General features: G+C 45.8%; 1 protein-coding gene across 2 annotated transcripts in view; it reads left to right on the forward strand.

The window, feature by feature from the left end:
- Positions 1–3,120: 3,120 nt before the first annotated feature.
- Positions 3,121–22,031, forward strand: part of bcl11aa (BCL11 transcription factor A a) — a 54,019-nt gene continuing 35,108 nt past the window's right edge. The window contains exons 1-2 of one of the 2 annotated variants that reach the window (XM_006806972.2): positions 3,121–3,506; positions 7,530–7,979. In XM_006806972.2, the coding sequence (XP_006807035.1) occupies positions 3,452–3,506; positions 7,530–7,979 (505 nt within the window). In that variant the 5' untranslated portion in view covers positions 3,121–3,451. The remainder of the gene's footprint in view (positions 3,507–7,529; positions 7,980–22,031) is intronic. The other variant, XM_035914909.2, reaches the window with a different exon arrangement.

Genomic DNA, 22,031 nt, shown 5'->3' on the forward strand with positions numbered 1-22,031 from the left:
CCCAAAACAAAAAACAAAAAAACGCTGATCAGGAAGTTAGAACAACCTGTCCACAGTGATCAGTCACGTGACAGATCCCCAGCTTGCTCCTGGATGTTTTCTCTCTCTCCTCTCTCTCACTCAGGTGAACCTCCGCGTGTCACCTTCTACAGTTACAGGATCAGGTTTAGTGGAAGCGGTGGCCGCCTGTCGCCAGCACGAGCAACAGGCCACCCAGGATACCAGATGCCCCGGACCGAGAGCGAAACAACCCCACTCCACCCCAACCCCACCCAGCCCGGTTTATCCCAGTTTGAAACGGACCAAGTCATTTATCAAATGAGAGGCACCTTTAACCCGTGTTTAACGCTTTCAGAGAGGAAACATTCAGCACGGAGTTTGTTTTTTTTAACGCAGCTTTTGAATGATTAATGCACACCTCAGGGGGGAAAAGAGTAAATTTCTAACAACAAATCGCTACAAACGTCTCCCTAACTGCACAGACTAAACCCGGGAATCCACAATGAACGTCCACGTAACGTCTAAGAAAACAAAACAAAACGCGCTCCGTGAAGACAGAAAAATGAAAGGTTTATACCTCTCTCCGTCGTCACTGGATTCCTTTGCTTTTCACTGCCTGCCTACAAAAAATAAATAACTAAATGTCACTTACTGTGATATTTTAATCCACGCAAACGTACACACACACACACACACACACACACACACACACGGGTTACAGCTAAAATCTGACACGCTGGATTAAATAATCCACAAATCTCTTATTTACACTCACGTAGCTCGTAACACGGATTATTATTATGATTATTTTATAATTATTATTATTGTACTTTTAAATAATAACGCAGATGTTGGAGTTTACTGCTGCTCTCCTGTTTCGTATCAAACTCTGAGCCGTAAATCAAACCCGTCTGCTCCGCTCAGCTTTAAATCTGCCTCAACTTCACCACATGCTCGCAAACGGGATAATCACCCTATGTGGGATAATCGTCGTGCACGCGCCCCCGGCACACACACACACACACACACACACACACACACACACACACACACACACACACACACACACGTGAACACTCTCGCCTCGCAACCGGTCGGTCTAATAAGCCACGCAGCGAGTTGCAACCTGCAGAAATTTTTCACTCACTGGTCACGCTGAACCTCCGCCTCCTCTTCTTCTTTTTCTCCCCCCCTCCACCCCCCACTCATCTCTTCCTCCTCCTCCTCCTTTCTGCCTTGCCTCCCTCCACCTCCACCACCCCCTCGGTATTAAGTGCGCGTCCTCTGCGGTCAGTGCGCGTATCTCCGGGTCTCCAGAAGCAGCAGCCGGATCCTCCTCTCTCCTCCCGCTCAGCAGCCGCTGGTGCTTCGTGAGCTTCTACCTTCTTTTCCCCGGGAGATCCTCTCCGTCTGCCTCTCTCCCCCTCTCGGTATACCGCAGCGATCTCCTTCGCCGGTTCCTCCGCCCGGCCCCGGCGGTACTCTCTCCTCTGTGCGTCCTCCGAACAAACCAGCGGAGTCGCGTCTTTGCTGCCGTTCTATCACCAAACCCCCTTTATTACCAGAGTATTTACAAGCTCTCCCCCCTCCTCCTCCTCTTCTTTTTCTTCCTCCTCTTCCTCCTCCTTCTCCTCTTCTCCACCCTCCACCAGCAGCAGCAAAACACCCTCCCCTGTACCGTAAGCAGCTCGAACCTAAGGCTCATCTCAAAGTTGTTACAGCGGGCACTAACTGTCCCGCCGGTGGCGAGAGGCTTCAGTTTGGATAGGGAGAAAGAAAGCAATGGGTTGACCCTGTAGTGCCCATCGTGTGTGGGCACATACTCCCCACACCCCCACTCAAAATACACGCTCATGTCACCGTTAAAGTTCTGCACAGTGTGCGTGACGCTCGCGTGAATAACCCCGGCATGATCTTCAGGACACAAAGCAGTTTCTTAAAATCAATCAGTACTAAAAATCAAACCCTGTTTGTAAGTTGGAGTGAAGGCTTTGATTTCCTCTGACCTTGTTAAGTCAGGCTGGTGTAAATGATCGCGCATCAGTGTGCTGTACAGTCTGCCTCACTCACTTAAACAGTCATAAAACAACGTTCGTGTAAATATTTTGTTAAACTTTTTAGGCTTTTGGAGTCTGACACTTTAACACTGTTCCAAAACACGAGTGTGTGTTTTATGATTATTGTGATTATTATTACTGCGGGAGGTCAGCAGTGATACAGCCCACTTTGCGCATGTGAAGCCACCCAGGTTATAGACGGTGCCTGTGCTTCTTTGGCTGCCCGACCAGTTTGTCCTGTTCACTGCAACCGGATAGCTGCTGTCTGTCATTTTAACACATGCATCTCTCTGTCTGATACCCCCCCCCCCCCAAAAAAAAAACCCCTTCCGAGCCTGCACTTTACGGACACATGCTTGTCCGTGCGCATGCCGTCCACGGTCCAGGTGAGCTTGTGTCCGTTCTTCTTCTTTTTCTTATTTTTGCGCGCTTTTCTCGAACAGAAGCCGCTACATGCGACAGACTTTTGCACACACACGCGCGCGCGCTCTCGCTCTCTCTTCCTGTATATATGCAGCAGTATCATATCCGCCCCCTCCAGTGAGCTCCTGTCCGCGGTTTCCCTTGCCCTGTTTTGCGTCCACCTCTCTCTCTCTTTCTGCATATTGCTTTCATTAGACATCTCTGCCTCTCTTTCTCTTTCTCGCTCACACACACACACACACACACACACACACACACACACACACACACTCCTCCCTCCCTCCAAGTGCCTCTTGTCCGGCCCCCCTGATCTCTGTGTCCATTGGCTTCCACCGGGTCTATTTCTCATGTCCAGCCCCCTCCCTCCGAGCTCTCTGTCTCTCCCTCCCTCTCTCTCTCTCTCTAATGACCGTCCATTGGTGTTGTTACTGCGCGTCCCGTCCGTCCCTCCTCCCACTCCCACTCCCACTCGGGTGCCTCGGCCCTGCCCATGTTTTTGTATGTCGGGTGTCTGTCCATCGCCTGACGTTCAAGTTCGCCGGGAACGTCACGTCCGTGCACTTGAACTTGCACGGCTCAGAGGGGGGTGGGGGGTGGAGGGGGGGTTGAGGGGAGGGGTGGCGTGTGTGTGGGGGGGGAGGGGGGGCTTTTGCCATTTTTTCCATCTCTCTCCCCTTCTCTCTCTCTCTCCATCCACCTCTATCTCACTCTCTCTCTTTTTTCTCTCTGCTCTCCTTTCTCAAAAAAGCCATGACGGCGATCCCGCGATCCATCTTCGCCTCCGCGCCATCTTTATATTATTTCTAATTTATTTTTATTTTTTTTCCTCCCCTTGCCCCTCCGCCTCCTCTTCTCGTGGATGTCAGAGGCGTTGGATGAAGATATTTTTTTTTCTGCCCCACCGGAGTCTCCTCTCTAACCCTGGCTCTCCCCGATGTGATCCGCGCTGAACGCCGCCGCCGCCAGCCACCATGTCTCGCCGCAAGCAAGGCAAACCCCAGCACTTAAGCAAACGGGATTTTTCGCGTAAGTAAAAGATGAGAAAACAAAATGTCATTTCTGGGTCCCTTTTCACTTCATTCAGCTACGATTTTTCGGGGGGGAGGGGGCGGGAGCGAAGCTGGAACTCCTGGACACCGGACGCACCGCTCGGACCCGCGGTCATCTGGACTTAAACAGCGTGGCGAGAAAGTGCGACACCTCCGTGCGTAAAAGCTGGTCGGAGATCTCTTCCCCCCTCCTCCTTAAAGCCTGTCACAGAGAAAAAGTTTTGCGTGTGTGGGTATAAACCCGCCGCAGCTTCTCGCTTCTGTGGGCTGTTAAATGTACTCGCTGTGGCTCCGGTGCCCCCGCGGTCGCTCCGGTCAGTGGAAGCGCGCAGGGCTGCCGGTAGCAGAGCGCGTCCTCTCCGCGGAGCTTCGTGGAGAACTCACCCCGGAATATCGCTGCCTGCTAGTTCTGCATGCTGCTTGTTCATCTGCTCGCTCTCACATCTCTTCTTTTTTGGGATTATTTTCAGAAAACCCCCCAAAACAAAAACAAAAAAACTTGGAGGTGGATTTTTGGATCGAGTGGAGGGGGGGGGACAAAAATCTCGTGTCTGACAGTCTCTGTATCAGCAACACGGACGACACAGATCGATATTTTTCTTACACTTAAAAAAAATCCTTGTGCCTCTCGTGTAAAAGCTATTTATTGATGTTTAGTTTAGATGAGAGGCTTTCTTCCTGAAAGTGCAGATCCTCCTGCAGTTCAGAGTTAAAGACAAGAAACAGCAACAGGACGACAGCATAGCCAGCTCGGTCTTTTTGTTCGTCTTTTTTTCTCTCCTTCCACAGAGATAAATGTGGACCAATTTAAAAAAATAGATTCCAAAGCTATACAGAGCTAAGGTAAGATATAAATGCCAGCCTGTTGGGTTTTTGGAGCTGCAGCGTGTGTGAGGGGAAAAAAACTGACAAAATTGTTTGAACTCCGTGGACAGAATCTACTTTTACGCACGGCGTTCCTTTATCGCAGGATCTTTTAATTAATTCCACTTCATCAGAGTTATTTCAGCGTGATATTGTGAGAGAGAGCAGATGAGTGTGCTGAGAAACTGCAGGGCAATTGGCAAAGTGGTGTTTATCACCGCGCCATGTGCCGCACGGTGCGCCGCCTCGCAGCGTTTTCAGCGACGGAAAGTGCCCGCAAACACGAAAACGAGGGAATTTGGGCATCTTTACACTTCGGTGTTTCGGTATGTTGACTGACTGTAGCCCGTGTTAGGCTGTTGGAGTGAGACAGAGTGTGTGTTTCTGTATGAGTCTGTGTGTGTGTGTCCAGTTGGGTGACAGTCACAATGACCGCGTGCCGTCGCTAGGAGGCAGAGCGCGATCAGAAAATCCAGCTCTCGACTTGAACCTGATGAGTTTCACTGCCGCCCCTATCTGCACGGGCTACTATTTGGCGATCTCTTTAGAATAAAGGGAGAGTGTACAAGACATGGGGAAGGAAAGAGGGAGGGGGGAGAAAACAAGAAAAGCAGGGAGACCCCCCCCCCCCCCCCCCCCACACACACACACACCACCTCCACCATACATCCCCATCTTGAATTCCTCTTCATCACCTCAAACCTACTTTCTTTTTTATTGTTCTTGTGCATCATTTATTTACACTTAGAATATACATCACCTCTGCAGACTTTTGACGACCCCCCCCCCCCCCCCCCACCCTATAGCTCTCACTTGACACACACACGCTTATTTTATTTTTGCATAAATTTTGTTACTAAAGCAATTCAGATTTTTTGGCCTCAGAAAAAAAAAACAATCAACATCGTGTGGTCAGTTTTCAGTTTTAGCACCTGTGTTTTTAATATCGATTTTTTCCCTTTTTCTTCTTTAATTTTATTACATTTCTGTTTTTTATAGAACATCATTTTCATCGCAGCCCCAGTGCTTGCTTTTACACATACAGACCAGCCTGTATTTTTTTTGTTTATTTCCTCTAGAATAAACTACATTATCAGTCATTTTTATGTTTTGCCAAGATGGTATTTAAAAAAAAATTCTTATTATTCTGGGAGGCAGTCAGCCAGCAGTTTAAAACATCTACTTTTACAGATCGATGAGAGAGGTGGAACTTGAACGGTGGACTTGGCTGAAATGATTTTCTAATTGATGAAACATTTATAACTTTATTTTTTACAGTCATTCCACCCCCCCCCCCCTCCTTTAGGAAATGTGATAGCTTTGTTGTGCATGTTCCGACATGTGGATTTAGACACATAATCCTCCTCTCTGCTCCTCTCTGCCTGTTTATTTCATCTACCTGCACTGCTCTAAAAATAGACACACGGCTCTCATTTAAACACGTTTTGTATGAATTTATCATTCATATGCTTTTTGAATCAAATCTTATTTAAGGTCTCTCGCCCTCCTCTCCTCATGCTCTGCTAAACACCCCAGACATCCCCTCTCAAGTTCAACTTTAGAGGTGAGGGGCTTATGCAGCTTCCATTAGATTTTGTTGTTATTGTTGTTTTATCCGGAGAATTTAATGCCCCCTTCTTCTTCTTCCTCCCTCCTCCTCCTGGGAGCTGTTGTGTAACTTGTGTGGCATTGTGTTGACCCAAGTTAAGTCAAAGAGAAGTGTGACTGTGTGTGTGTGTTTGGGTGGGGTGTGTGTGTGTGTGTGGGGGGGTGTTGATGGGGCAGAAGCAGCGGCTGCGGTCTTGGTGGAATTTACCATGTTATCTTCATGTCCCAGTTTGCGCACAGATGTCGCGCAGGGTTGCGGCATTCTGATGATATTTCCTTGAGGGGATGTAGTCCACGTTTAGACCCCCCCCCCCCCCCCCCCCCCCCACACACACACACACACGCATTCCCACACACACGCAGGAGCTCTAACCTATCCCTGTTATCAGACAAAATCTGTACCAATCAGCCAGACAGTGAAAATTAAAATCTATTTTTTGATTCTCTGTGGTCTTAAGTTCATTAAAATGTGAAATTGGCGGCTGAGTAAAGAAGGTCAACACGCATCAGGCGGCTAGTGCAGAGTCACACTCTTCACCTTGGACTGGAAGATTTTCTTTAAAAGAGGGACGGTGAATTATGTTCTCCCGTTTCGCCTCCCTAATTCGGCCGACTGCGCCGCTCCTCTCCCTCCTGCTGCAGGACGAGTCTGGCCTCCACAAAAGGCTTCTTAAAAAAAAAAAAGCAGCGAGGAGTTAATCCGGCCTCGGAGGGGTGAGGAATCGGGTTGAACGGCTCATTTTGGGGCGATTTTCCCGCTGTACAAGAGCCTGGTATCGAAGAACTATAAGTCAGCCACATGTAATCGAGGCCGAGGATTGAGGGAAGAGTTTTATTTCGCCCACACGCAGACATGCACACACATGGGCACGCGTGCACACACACACACACTCTCTCTTCGTGCAGCCTGCCCTCTCTTCCCGTTCCCCGGCACATATGTTGGACATGTTTGTGACAGTTTTCCCTTCTGCTGATTACAGGATCAAACCCTCTACAAACAAGGTTAGGCAAGTCGAACTCGTCCACATCTTTAGTTTTTTTAATTTTATTTTTCTTTCGGTGAATACTGTGTTTAAGCATCATTTTCTAAGCTCTCATTGGCTACCAAATTGTTATCTTGGAGCAATCTGATTGGAGCTTTGCAGCTTTTCAGGATAGAATTTCCCACCATTTATTGTTGTGATCCACACCGGCTCGCGTTGTAATCATTTTCCCTGTATTACATGCTTTTCTATCATTACAAGGCACATTTTCTCACCCCCCTTATTGTGCGTGCCGCATGCCGACCTTTTATTTAGCTTTGTGTCTCTCTAACTGTGATCCACACTGAGAGAGGTTTTGTGGATTCTTCCTTGTCATCAATTCTCACAAAAACAAAAAAACAACTGTATTAATAGGTTCGAATTACAGGAGAGAGAAAAAAGGAAAATATAAACATGTGGTTTTTGCTTTTCTGTTCTGAGTAAGCATCGCCTTCTAATTTCCCTCTTTCCTCCCACCCCTGTCTTCTTCCCCTCTGACTCGCCAGCAGCTGAGCCCCTCTCCACGGCTGTTGTCTCGTCGGAGGAGCTGTCGGAGCGCTGCTCGGAGAACTCGGAGGAGAGCGGCAGCCTCAACGGGCACCACCCGGGCTCGAACGTGGGCCGGCTGGCCCGGCTGGGTCATGACGCTCACCCGTCTCTGGAGCAGGACCTGCTGACCTGCGGCCAGTGCCAGGCCACTTTCCCCCTGGCGGACATCTTGCTCTTCATTGAGCACAAGAGGAAGCGATGCCACGGTCCGCCCTGCCTCACTGTGGGCAGGGGGCTGGACAAGCCCCCCTCGCCCTCCCCCGGCTTGGCCCTCACTCCTTCGCCTGCAATGGGCTCCCTGCGCAGCCGGAGGCTGGAAGTGGGTGTCCAGGCCACACTGGCAGATGAAGATGATGACCGGTTCTCATCACCCCGGGGCATTTGCCCCAAACAGGAGCCCCTCCCAGGTAACCAGAGCTGCTTTCACACCAACCAACACACATCACCTCTTTCTGGATACAAGCACAGCCACCATGTGGCAAGATCATATCCCCAGAGGAGCCCTCAGTATCAGCTTAAGTGTGAACAAACCATTCAAATCAGACAGAAGCCAGAAAGTGACCAAGACGCAGTCAGAAATGTCACCCGCAGGTGTTCTAACGCGCTCACTGTCGAGATTATTTCCTCAGTGTTTTGGATGCGCTCACCGCTGCAGATGAGCGGATGTGTGTGCTTTCTGCAGCGCGAGCTCTTGCTTTCATTATTTCACATTTTATGTCCAAGGAAGCTTTTTTGTTTGTTTGGGTTTTTTTTTTTTGAGACACACACACGTGACAGAAATCTGATTGGCTGTTAGTGGTTAGAAGGGGGTGGAGCGGAGGTGTATGTGTGTGTGTGTGTGTGTGTGGGGGGGCTTTGTGAGACAAACAACACAGGTGTGGCGAGGGTTCACCTGTGTTGACGCCCTGTGGTTTGATTTAGGGCGTCTTTCTCTTCTTTCTTTTTTCTTTTAAATTTTTTTTTACATGTGTGTGTTTTTATCAACAAAAAGCGTGTGTGTGCCCCTTCTATAGTTCCCCTAAAATTCCAGTGTGTGTCTGTGTGTTTGTGTGTTATGGAATGTGAGTGTTTTCCCAGTTTGCCCAGCTTGGCCACAGTGACTAAATCCCACAGGCCAGTTGCAAAGAGCTAAGGGTGACCTTGACTTTGTGGTGCCACTGGTCAGCATTAGTTGTGTGTTTGTGTGTGACTTTGAGTCTGGGGAGTAACTGCGGCCTCTTTTTGAGTTTGGGTGCAGAGAATCTGTGTGCATGAAATGTGTGTGTGCGTGTGTGTGTTTTTCCCTCTCATGTGGCCCTAGCAGATGTGTCCTGCTCTTGGTGTGGTTTTCACCCCCCTCTTTCCCACCGCCACATCTTACCCGCCTAAATGCAGCCCAGCTCTCCATCAGCTTTCATTCTTCTTCTTCTCTGAGTTTACCTCCGTGCCAGACTTCATAGGTAAAGCTGGCAATTTTTCCTCCACTTTAGCCGCTCCGCCTCTCTTCCTTTTCCCAGGAATCAAATGAGAGGCGAGCAGAGCGAGGGAGGGGGGGAGAAAAAAAAGTTTTGCTCATGGAGGGAAAGTCGTTTATTTAAAGCGTCTTAACGCCACTAATTATTTGTTGCGGCGCCATTTCTTTCTTTCTTTTTTTCCTCGTGCATTTTAATTAGCAGTAGTTTTTAGTGGCGGGCTGCCTGTACTGAATTAGCTGTTACAGAGAGAGAGAGAGATGACACGGAGCAGCGGAAACGCACCAGCGTTGAAACGCAGCACACTTTGTCGCTTGAACGTAACTCGGGAATCCTAAATGTTGCAGTTTGTTTTTTCCGCTTCAGCGTTCGAGGAAACAAACGTGATCGAAACCACCAGCTCAAAATTTACAGTGGAGGCGAGGAAACGGGATGGGTTTGACCTTTGACCTTTGTCTCTACGGCTCTAGAAAGACTTTTTTCCCCCACTTTCTGTAGCGTCTGCATGTTTGATTGCACACTCCCCCCATACACACACTCCCACACACACTCAGACGCTCACCAGTTAAACTGGGTTATTAGAGCGATTTACATCATAATACCGGCGTCTGGTGGCTTCAATAGCGTTGTGTGTGGGAACGTCTTGGTAGGAACAGCTGTACGCTCAGAAGGCAGCGTTATATATCTTGTCTGATGTCGATGTCGAGGTGGACGGGAGACCGGCCGAGCGTTATTATTAAATGTTGGGAATTTTCGTCTGGAAAAGGAAAACCCCAGCCTTTAAACTGTCCGTCTGCTTTATTTACACCCTGTCCGCTCTCCTTTCCCCCCCCCTTCCCTTCTCTTCTTTTCTTTTCTCCCAGCCGCTGGATCCACACCAGCACAAACCTCACATGCTGAATTTGCGCAACACATTCAGTCTGATAGCCGATAATCAAAGCCAGCGTTTCCCTCCTCCTCCTCTTTCTCTTATCCCTCCCATCCCGACCAAACCCATAGCTTTCATCGTAATTGACCTCAAACTGTCACGGTGGAGTAAATATGTGAAAGAAAAAGTAATAATCTGCCGGAATTTCAGCCGAGATTATTGCCATCCAAAAACAATGACACACACACACACAAGCAAAGCAAGGTGAGGGCTGCTGCTTCCTCCTTGCTGTGTATGAGGCCTCTGCTCCCACAGATAGGCCTTAAAACAGCAATGCAATTAATGCCATTAAAAAAAAAATCTACAGACTTGTAGACACATGCTTTGTTATTAATCTCAGTATTTTCAGTCTAACAGAATTTCTACTGGGGTTCAGTTTTTGCCTCATTATTACTCTGTTCATTTAAATCAGATAAAATAGGACCATACCATCTTCATTTTTCTTTCCCTTCCCCCCTTTTTTTGTTGTTGTCGCTCCGTCTCCATCTGCTTTCTTTTAGAAACAACCAAATATTTTTCATCTCACTTTGGAGGAATTATTTTACAGCACCCCTCCTCCCTTTTTTTAATCGCTGCATACGTTTTCCTGCATGTATCTTCTCATGTATATAATGATGCTCCGGCTGCTTGTTGTAAAATATGTCTGTGGTCAGAGAAGCACAGAGTGGCTGTGAGGCTCAGAGGAACACAAAGCGTCCGACTTGTGCCGGAACGCTGCTATTTACATATCAAACAGCCCCGACCGAGTAGAGCTGACACACACCTGTGTGTGTGTGTGTGTGTGAGAGAGAGAGAGTGAGGACTGTACAGGCAAAATGCCGATCGGTGATGCAAAAAAGCCAGCGTAAACGCTCACCCACCCACACACACACACACACACACACACACACACACACACACACACACACACACACACACACACACACACACACACACACACATTTAGTGCTCTCTCTCTCTCTCTCTCTCTCTTGCCCATTTATTCTATTAATCCCTGACTGAGATGAAAATTCTGATTATAATCCCTGAGGCATCCCTCATTCAGAAACAGCATCGCTAATGTCTCAAAAGAGTGGGGCTTCCGCGTGTGTGCGTGTGTGTATTTGCGTGTGAATGGCTGCGTCTTCATCTTTGCTCCTTTTACTCAAATTGAAAAAAAAAAAAGAGGCTTGAAAATTGAAATTTTAGCATCAATTCTTCGTGGATTACTTCGACGGCAAATGCATTTTTTTTTTCCCGCGCTGTCCCGATTTGTCAGTTGATTTCTCGTAATTAGCACAAAGGGCTGAAAACCAGTCCTAATATTTGTGTTAATGAGCTCAAATTGATACACGGCCAGTGCGGAGAATTGCTCGTCTTTACTGACCAGTGATTTCACTGAGAATTATTGGCTGATAAGCTGAATTAGCTTATCAATATTAGCTCATTAACCCAGATATTATCGTCGCTTGGACATGATGATAAATCGCTACATTTCTTGAGACAAATTTATCATTCCCATTTTTTTCCCTTCCTTCCTTCCTTCCTTCCTTCCAAAAAAAAAAAAAAGGCAAATGCAGCTCTTCATGCTAGTCAACCCACTGAGGAGCCATCCTGGCTCAAAGCCTCGTAACATGAGCATTGTTAGTCTATGATCTACTGATTAGCAATTAGCTTATCATCACCGGCTAATGCTGCCCACCTCAATACACATTAGTGCATTTTTAACACCCATTCATTGCCTGGCTTGGTGTCAGATCGCTCGCTCTCCATCTCACGTCTGTCCTCTCTCTTTTTTCTGTTTTGGCTCTGGCGTCTCTCTATCTTTTTCTTTCGTTCTCTCTTGATCTCGCTGCAACATTAGCAGTCAATGCAAATCCAAGACAGCCAATTGATACTGAATCAATTACAGTACGTTCGGTGTATGTGTGTGCGTGTGCGGCCATGTGTGTTGTGCTGTGGCGCATCCCAGCGAGCCTACAAAGAGATTTCACATGCTGGCTGACATCACTAATCTATTGTTGCTGCCCCCTCCCTCTGTTTATGTCCATCTTTCTTTCATTCTTTCCCTTCACTGCGTTTTGTTTAGCGGCCTCGAGTGCAGCGTTTGAACAGTGGGAATGTGGCTTTTGTCTTGAAGGAAGCCTGCCGAACGTAAACGCTGCCGGTGTGTGCGAGGAAACATCAGCAGCAGGGTAGAGCATGCTGCACACTGAGATGAGTGGGAAAAGTTCATAATCCTTCAGAGAGGCCTTAATGTTTTCTATTTGATGCTCACAAAAAAAAAAAATCATGATTAAGTAACTGAAGCTCTGCATATGGACAGCAGCAAAGGGAAAAAAAAGCCTTTTGGTGCTGAGTGTTAAAGAGTAGCAATAAAACAAAGACAAGCCTGTTGATTCGCCCTTTATCCTGTTTTATAATGCTCATAGTTTTTTTACATAAGTCACAGCGCTGAACAAAAACGTAGCCTGGATTTTCATTTAGAGAGCCACTCTAGTTATTTATCTTGAACTCCTGCAAAGCTGGATGGTGACACAGCAAAAGCACGATGTGTCCTGACGTTTGTAACCCTCGCTGCCTCTACGTCATGCGCATTATATGTAGTGGAGAGTTCCATGATGGTAGGAGAAGTAGAACTTTTTTAAAGATTTATTTTGGGCAAACCCTCCAAGCAGTCTTTATCAGATCTGACTGCTGATTGTACACGTGCAGTTCGTGAGTCCTTCAGACGTAAATCTACGTAATCCTAGAAAAGAGGGGGGCCCTTGCAGCGAGAGTTGCTTCTAGAAGACTTTCCCCTCATCCTTCAAACCCGGTTGCTGCGGTTTGTGAGACTCGTGAGGTAACCCTGATGACATCACAGAAACATCAGCTGGGTTACTTGTGACTCCCCTAGGGGACATTAAACAGCTGATTTCTTGACTGGAGTAGGACTAACAAAGGAAAGTAAAGTGACATTCCAGCAGAGACTCTTTGGACGCATGTTAGGCTGACCTCGGCTGCTGTGACCTTTGATCTGTTGAGCTTCTTTGTCACCGTCGGATTCACTTCGTTATAGTGCTTCTTGGAAGATGGCAGCGTTTCAATGAAATGCAAAGCAGATGTATTATTGTTGCAAAGGCGTGCTAGCTTCTACTATTTATGCAAAACATTTTCCTCCGAATCATCGCCCGGTTGGGCAGGAAGCGTCCGTTTCAATTTGCACATGTTACACTGTTTACATTTACGGTGGTTTTGGAGTAAGTAGACGAGTAGAGAGCGTGTGCACATGTGCTGAGTATGCCTCTGCACATGGATCGTGGCATAATCAATGCAGAATAAAAAGTGCTCATTATATTAATAACAAATAGATTAAAATTACACAATAGAATCCTTAATGTGGCGTTCTTTCTTTCATACCTTTGTCAGGTGCTTGCTCACAGGGGACTGTCGGATCATTGGGAATCTCGCTCTGATGTCGCCTAGTTTTTACTTTAATTAACCTCTTCACATCCGCCAGGTGAACCACTTGTTTAGGGTCAGGGATAAAATGCATCTCAGCTTCATGCAAAACAGGTATTTCATGCTACTTCTCTTGTACGATTTCCTTTTGAGTATGTCTGATTGATGAAGATATTATACAAAAGGCTAGACGTGAACCTGAACCTAGGCCTGAACAGGTTGCTGGTGACCTCGTGAATGTTAGGGGGGTAGAAAGTGCCTGCTGTTGTGAATTGAATTGACTTGAATTAAGTAGAAGAAGAGCTTGAACTGTCTATGAAGTGGGAAATTACATAAGGTGCAATGGAAAGATCAAAACATGGAAGCCTCTTTTTTTAAATAATTTTTTACAGTGCAAATCATCTTTGTCAGCTCTGTGGGAAACGATTTAAAATGGATACAAGAGCCGTTTTTTTATTTACAGCATTGTCTGCTGAGTCTTCCTGGGACAAAAAAACCTGCTTCCACAGGAAGTGATGAGTTTTATATGTGCAGTGGGTTTGGACTAAATATAAAAAGAACAGGGCATGGACAGCAATCACCACCGCCACCAAGAGACAACAACAACATCAAAGGGTGAAAAAAAGAAGAAAAATCAGAGGGAAAGACGTCACGCTGCCCACACACTTTGACTGACAGCTGATCCCTGGGAAGTGCGGCGCAGACACTCTGCCGCAGCGACATTGGCCAAACACAGAGACAGATCAGTTGAAACAAAAAGACCCCCGTCCCCCACCACCTCCAGACGATCGTGGCCGGCAAAACCCCGTTCCAAAACAATGACAGCAGCAGGCGCGATGAGAAAAGAAAAAGCAGTTTGCTGTATTTACAGCGGTGACAGCGTGTCCGCGACGTCCGTGACGTCAAAGCCCACTACTGTACGCGCTCTGTGATGGAGGATTGTTTATTGATCTGGCTCTTTGTGTTTATGCGAATGATTCGACATCCATGCTGCATTTACTTCTTCGTGGTGAGAGGGAAAGCTGCTGTTTTTGGCTGCTCGCTCTGTGTGTGTGTGTGTGTGTTTATTCCACACGCACTCGGCTCGGTCTGCTCGGGGGGTGCACATGTAACGCAGCTCTCTTATTATGTTGAAGCCAGTTGAAGGGCTGTTCATAAAACTGTTTATACACTACAAAGCTTATTTATATAGGCCACTGGATTACAGCCTGGCTCTAAACACCACACACACAGATACACACGCATGCATATATTCACATGTACATGCAGATGTACCTGTCATTACAACAGGCCTGCATGACTGTGGCACAAGTGTGTGTGTGAACTGGCAGTGTGGATGCAGGACATCCCTTTGTGAAGTGTGCCAGAGCTGACAATGCATATGTGTGTGTGTGTGTGTGCATATGTGTGGAGGAGCCTGGCTCCTTGCTCTGGTTTTATGTTCCCTGCTTGGCTGAACTGCTACTACAACTGCAGCAGAGGGCCGTGCACACACACACACACCACACACCCTATGACTGTGTGTGTGTTTACTGTACACGCACAGCTCTGTATGAGTGGGTCTAATCTTTTATTTTGGCATTACGTGCATCAGTCTGTTTCTTTCTGTCGTTCCCACCACCTTTTTTCCTCCACTTTCTGTCCATCGTCAGCAAATTGAAAGCATTTCGTAGTGCCAAATAAAGTCCTCTTCAAAGTAGGATAGCGCATGTCGTTCCATTTTTTTTGTTTAACACGTTCGACTCTCGGCAACAGAGTAGACAACCTTAAACTGCCTGACTCCTGCAGGCTAAAATCACCAGAAACACAAGAAGCCAGAAACGCTCCCTCATTCACTTCCAGCAGGTATGTCATGGGCCTCGCTCTTTTCGTTTGCAAAGATAGTATCATAGTAACCAGACATGCTAATCAGCATTTCCAGCTGCAAATGTGAATTCTTGTAGGCAAAAATAATGTTTGGGTTTTTTTTGCTAATTTCTAACATTTTACAAACCAAACAGATATTTTATTGATCTGCATTGATGAACAATTAATACAAGATAATAAAAACTTACTCCTAAAATGCTTTGTCACAAATTCTGAAACAGATTTGACTCTTTATCCACGAATGGCAAAATTTTGGAAAAATGATATTGTTATCAGGTTTGATGATGCCCCCTACTCTTCTCATGAGAGACAGTGCTAACAAGTAGCAGAACTGTGTATCATCTTTTCTTCTTCTTCTTTTTCCAGAACCACTGAGTTGTTAAAAACCAAACGGCATATTGTTACGCTCAACAGTTCCAGTCTTTGCTGTCCTCAACGAAATGGTATCGTGGCAAGTTTCTGAATCCTTTACATTACGTAATAGTTCTGTATGAGACAGCGTTGTTGGATCATAATCCAGGAAAACACCTGATCCCACAGTTTCTGGCAGTATTTGCGCTTTTAATATTGATTATTTGAAAGAAGAAAAACATCACTGTTGGTGTGGAATCACAAAAAAAGTATTGTAGTACATTTCAGACGTATTTGGTATCGTTTAAAAACCTTTAATTTAATATTTCCATTCCTGAGTTAAAAAAACCATCACATTGCCACAGAACATTTTTTTCATGCGATATGTCAGGTAACAAACAAACCTGTGATTTTTCTTGTTCCATCTTGAGATGCTGAGGAACACGTCGCTTAATAATACTTAAAAAAAATCACACACGTAAACGCACAAACAGCACATATGGGGAACTCCCCCATCGCTGTCACCAACACACCCAGGACCAGCAGCAGCGGCGGCGGCGGCGGCGCTGACTTTTCCTGATAATTTGCGGAGGCTCATTTGAATTTTAAGCACTACTTTAATCTTCAAAGCTCAAATGGCTTTATGAATATGCATGCAGTGGGCAGACTTTAGTTCATTACCTAGTTGTAAATTCTAATGACCATTAGGTCCTCACAGTAATTGCCAATTGTTTTGCATTTTTGATTGGCCTATTACCATGCACATTCGTGGCGCACATCAGCCACGCTTGTCAGAGCTGGCATGTCAAGGGGTGTTTGTGTGTGTGTGTGTGTGTGTGTTCTCATTTGTGCCTTGCTTTCGAGATATGTGGGTGTGTGTTTGTGCGAGCTGGGTGTGTTTTTTAGGCTGATATAAATGAAAGTAACATTTTTTTTTATTGTGTGAAGATTGAGAGGCGAGCCAGAGATTGGACATATTTAATTTACATGATGTCTCGTCTGTTCCCTCATTACACTGCTCGTCTCACACACACACACACACACACACACACACACACACACACACACACACACACACACACACACACACACACACACACACACACATTTACAAAGCACACCCAATGCAAACCATCTGGCTCGCTCCTGTACGTGTCGGTCCTGACATGGTGAAATGATTTCTCAATGCTCATCTCTCTTTCGCTCTCTCTCGTTCTGTCAGCCTATTCATTTTTAGCGCCCTCCCCTTCTTACTGCTTTCTGTTTCTCCTTGAACAAACAGATGTCAGATACCTCTCTTTTCTCTCTCTCTCTCTCTCCTCGTCCCTCCCCAGCTCCATCTAAGGCTGCCATTTTGGAGACAGCGATTCGTCTTGCTAAGTGAGTTTCTCTGTAAACATCGGTGAAAACTCTTTAAAAAAAAAAGAGAGAGACGGAAAGAAAATGAATTCCATTGTTCTGCACTCAGCAGAAAAACGTGCACACACAAAATGCAAGCACCTGTACGCACGCCTTCAAAAAGAAACTCATTCTGAAAAAGGTTCCTGTGAGAGGAAGACAAAAGGCGGGAAAAGTCGATGAAATAAAGCCATTTTTTTTAAAATCAAATAACGAGGCTGGACAATTAAGAAAGTGAGAACAGCAACCAAGAAGAACTAACGCGAGGGCGCTAAGCTTCATGTTTTCTTCTCCGCTTCCCTTTGTTGCTTTTCCTCCTCTCATCTTTTTAGCCTCTCTCTCAGCCTCGCACACAAACACACCTCGTTTTCCTCATGTCTTCCCAGTTTGTGTACAAGCGCTGTGAGGGAGATATGTGAACCTACATAGCGATGAAAAGGAATTCTTAATTGCCCAGAAATGAGCAATGTTACAAACGGTGGTGTAATGGACGCAGTCGAGTGGAAGGTGTGTGTTTGTGTGTGTGTTTCGAGGGGTTGTCTCTGGTAGGACTCACGAGGCCTGTTTCCTGAGGTCTCTTTTAGCCCCGTTGCAAATACACACACACACACACACACACACACACACACACACACACACACACACACACACACACACACACACACACACACTATATATATACCTCTGGCTGCTGTTACTCACTTCAAAGTTGTTAATATTCAGCTGGGAAACTGTATCCAGAACACAGCTAAATTATTAAGCGTATGAACTTTTTAGGCAGTAAGATGAACTGATGGGCCACATCTATGAGATCCTCCTCTTCTTCATGTGTGTGTGTGTGTGTATACATGCCCTCTCCTTCTGCCCGATGCTTGGTCTTTGGCCAAGGGCATGCATAATTGATCCTGTGCCCGCTATCATTTTCTTGATGTAATTGCCCCAGCAAGATATGATGAAATCTAATGGATAATTTATCCCCCCACCCCCCAAAAAACAGATAAAGAACCATTAAAATCTAGTTCTTAGACTTTTTTTTTGTCTCGGTGTGCGCGGGTGTTTAGCAGTACACTTGTTTCCTGTGTGTGTGTGGTCAGTGTGGAAACAGTCACTGCTTTCCAAACACTTTTCAGTGCAGTGGCAGTCATTATTGTCCAGATGTTTAGTAGAACTGTTTAAGAACAAAAGGTTTTAAGGTGGATGTAAAGAAGAACAAAAAGTAACTCGTTTCTTTTTTTCTCCTGTGAAGGTGGGAATGTTTTTTAAATCGTAAAAATCTTCGAGAGTCCTTAAGATTTCCCAGCCTGCAGCAGAATCACACAATCATTTAACTTCAGCTATGATGACAAAATTGCCCTCCAAATTACGTCGGACGTCACATCAGCTGCACTTAACACTTGCTAATGCTCACCTCCACCAAATAAAAATAAAGTGGGCTTAAAAATGAAGACGTCTTTCTAAATGTAAAATAAATAAATAAATGAAGACGTGTGAAAGTAGTTCCTTGAGCTCCTGCCCCTGCAAAAAATTCATGAGTTTTAAACGTTTTCACCTGCTTTTGATGAACTACTCTCCCTGCTTTTCACTTTCTTTGTCAGTCTTCACCCTTTTTTCTTCACTTTTTCTTCTCCCGTGCTGCAGTTTTCCACAGGAATACAGATGTGTTTCAACACGCTCAGGACTGTAGCTGACACTGCTGATCTCTCTCTCTCACTCACACACACACACACACACACACACACACACACACACACACACACACACACAGGTCTGGAAGCTAACTCGTCTTTTGGCCTTTGTGTAATTTCCGTCCTTATTTTTTTGGTTTCTAGCTTGTTGAAAACCATCTGTTCAAAGGTACTCTCCACTGCATAGGTGTGTGTGCGTGCGTGTGTGTCTGTGTGTGCATGCAACACACCCCGAGCGCCGTCTGCCGACAGACAGACAAGACAAAGGGACACACAAACACACACACACTGTTTATCTTTGCCGTTCGAGGGAAACGCAGGCCCCAATCTGCAATGCTGGGAGAGGTGTTGAGAGAAACGAGGGGAGGGAATGGGTGTGAGGGGGCAGAAAGACAGAAACATGGGGGCTATGAGGAGGAGAGGGCATAGGGGTAGAACGCCCTAGGGGGACAGGGGATGTGAGGGGGAGAAAAAGAGAGAGAAAGACGCAGGGGAGTGAGGTAGAGAAGACTGGGTCCTGGTGGCGACTGTCCATTAACAGATGAACTTGGCCGACGTCCAGCTGTTTGATGAGACTGGTGTCATAAGGCTGTGTGTGTGTGTGTGTGTGTGTGTGTGTGTGTGTGTGTGTGTGTGTGTGTGTGTGCTGGGGGGGGGGGGCTTCACATGCACACGCACACGTGATTACACACACCGTCTTTCCTTGCTCCTGCTCTGCATATTAACCCTCTCCTGGTGTTCAATGTAAGCTCGCATTCTCATTTTTATCTACCTGCACACACAGCCTTCGGTATCTCTCTCACACACACACACACACACACACACACACACATAATGTGCGCTCATAATTCAGCAGGACTAGATCAGACCGGTTTGCTGGCATGGAAAGCGTGCCATGCAGGGTTAAAGAAGGAAAGCAGAAAAGTGAAAAATAAAGAAAAATAAAAACTAAAAACAACAACAACAACAAAAGTTCAAATAGGCAGAGAAATTTACAGCAGAATTTCCACTAATGCCCCTGACCTGCCGAGCCCTTCACTTCAAGAGACAGAAAGACTGAAAACAAGGAAAACCGCACATCGAGTTAGACAGATGGGACAGATGCAGGCAAGGCAAAGGGAAAGCAGGAGGAAGTAAAATATACAGTTTTAACCTCCGTGGAACTGTTGCTTGTGTAACTGAGCGCGAGTTGACAGTGCAGGAGCACGCAGATATTTACAGCAACAGCCGGGGTCAGGAGGATCAGCAGCAAGGAGGGAGGGTTACGCACTATGTGTGAATTCACACTGCTGCTGCTGCTGCCCAGCAGGTTCAGTGGGTTTGATGCCTTGCTTAAGGGCACGTTCACGTCAGTTGGCTGTCTGGTTGCAATACAGGAAGTAAGAGGAGAGCTTTTAGCTGTAACCGTCATGGGGGTTGTTGTTTGTTTTAAGATGCATTTACTTTATGCTGTGCTTCTTTACTTCTTCTTACTGTATCGCTCTGGGAATATTTGCAGCACTCTTGTTTTTTTGGGATCAGGTGACAGGTGTTTGATGCTGTCGATTTTTCTTCTAAAAACGTCTGCGTTAGGAATGTTGACTCTTCTAGACTCTGCCCTCTACTTGGATGTGCTTTGCTGTATTTTTCTGCCAGTATAATAAAGTACGGCATGTTCACCTCAACCCATCACTAACAAGGATCAGAGGTGACAGGAGTAGCTGAGTTGCGTTACTGTAAAATGGTTGTTGACATAAAGAAAAGAAGCTTTTTATAGTCAGCAGGTCAAGCACGTGTATGCTCACACCACTGCAGTTTAAAAAAAAATACAAGTTCCTCATAAAGCGTTATTAAAATGAGAACTTAATATCTTATATCATTTGCTCCTCTTTCACACATCCAAAGAGACTGTTTGTATGTTTAAAGGCTATTTGCCTTTGCTGCATGTTCGGCTGGAGAAACATGGTCGATACCCGTGGTACACGACAGGTACGATATGTAGGAGCGTGCAGGAGCTCGACCTCACATAGTTGTGTAGAACGATGCCGTGCTCTGGTGAAATGCTTGCTGTAAATATGTACGTCTGGAGAGACACAAATCATTGGTCCTCATGAGAGTTTTAAAAGCCATGACCAAGAAATCTTTATGATTTTGTTTTGTATAGATATGGAGTCATGTTTCTGACAGGGCTGTCACATGATTATGTCATTTATCATTGGTTGGCGGAGCTGTACTGTGTGTATGATTTCATGTCCGACATATGATAGGCCAGGTGGTATGTGGAGTCTATGTGTGCTCTTACCTTCAGTGCAGCTGTAAACTGGACCCCATGACTTTACACATATACTGAAATACATGCTGAGAATGCTGTAGCGTCTTTTACAGCAAGCTGTCCTGCATGCACACTATACATTATTTCTTGACCTTAAAAACTAGACTAAACTAACTTAAACTAGACTAGACTTTACTAACTAACCCAGGAGCAGTTTGTTGAGGCTTTCTGAGCTCTTTGTTGGGTGAACCAAAACCTAAAACCCCAGTTAGAGATAAAAGAAATCACAACAGTGCTCATCAACTTTCTCTGTTAAGATTTCTGTTTTAGACTGAAACAGAAAGCCTGTAACCATGTTACAGAGCTTGAAACATCACTGGGCCTTTTTACATAACAGGGATCAGGTCATGTGTCTCTTCTTCCACCCAAAATGATCCCTATGAGAGTCACCTACTCCAATCAGAGAACTTATTAGATGGTAATGATGAAATGATTAAAAATATATAAAGGACATTAAAAATGAACAGTAACCGTTTCAGATAAGAGATTAGTGTTGCAGAAAATTGTTAACCTGGTGAATTGCGATGCAAAGTTTCCACTTTCTGCTCCTGACCATGTGTTCACCTTTGATTTTGTCAGGTAAAAAGAGCGCCACTTTCATGACACAGAAACTCTGACTTTAAGGTTGACATAGTTCGCTAAGCCATTAATCTCATTTTGTAGTACACCCCTCAGGTGTCTCCACATCTTAGCTTGTACACATTACACGCATTAGCATCCGCTGTTGGCAAACACTGCCAAGAGAGGAAGTGCCCAGCTATGAAAAGCCGCTTTGTTTCTTTGGTTCTCAAGAGTTGTTGCAGAAGTCTGTTCTTATGAGCATTTAATTTGTTGCCTTTTTGAATCGGTGGCTGAGCCGCAGTCACAGTACCCCCACCTCTGTACACCTCCCTGCCAATGATGCACATTGGAATTTTCAGCTTTAATCCATCACAAGTAAATTCTTTCTCACAAAAAAAGTACACTTCTTAAATCCTTCCAATTATACCCTTAAATACTATTTTGACAAAAACACCTGAGTAGGGCTTTCATGCGGGTTTTTATAT

Source organism: Neolamprologus brichardi, chromosome 13 (assembly GCF_056152115.1).
Source record: "Neolamprologus brichardi isolate AB-2024 chromosome 13, ASM5615211v1, whole genome shotgun sequence".
In the NCBI taxonomy this organism is placed as follows: Eukaryota; Metazoa; Chordata; class Actinopteri; order Cichliformes; family Cichlidae; genus Neolamprologus; species Neolamprologus brichardi.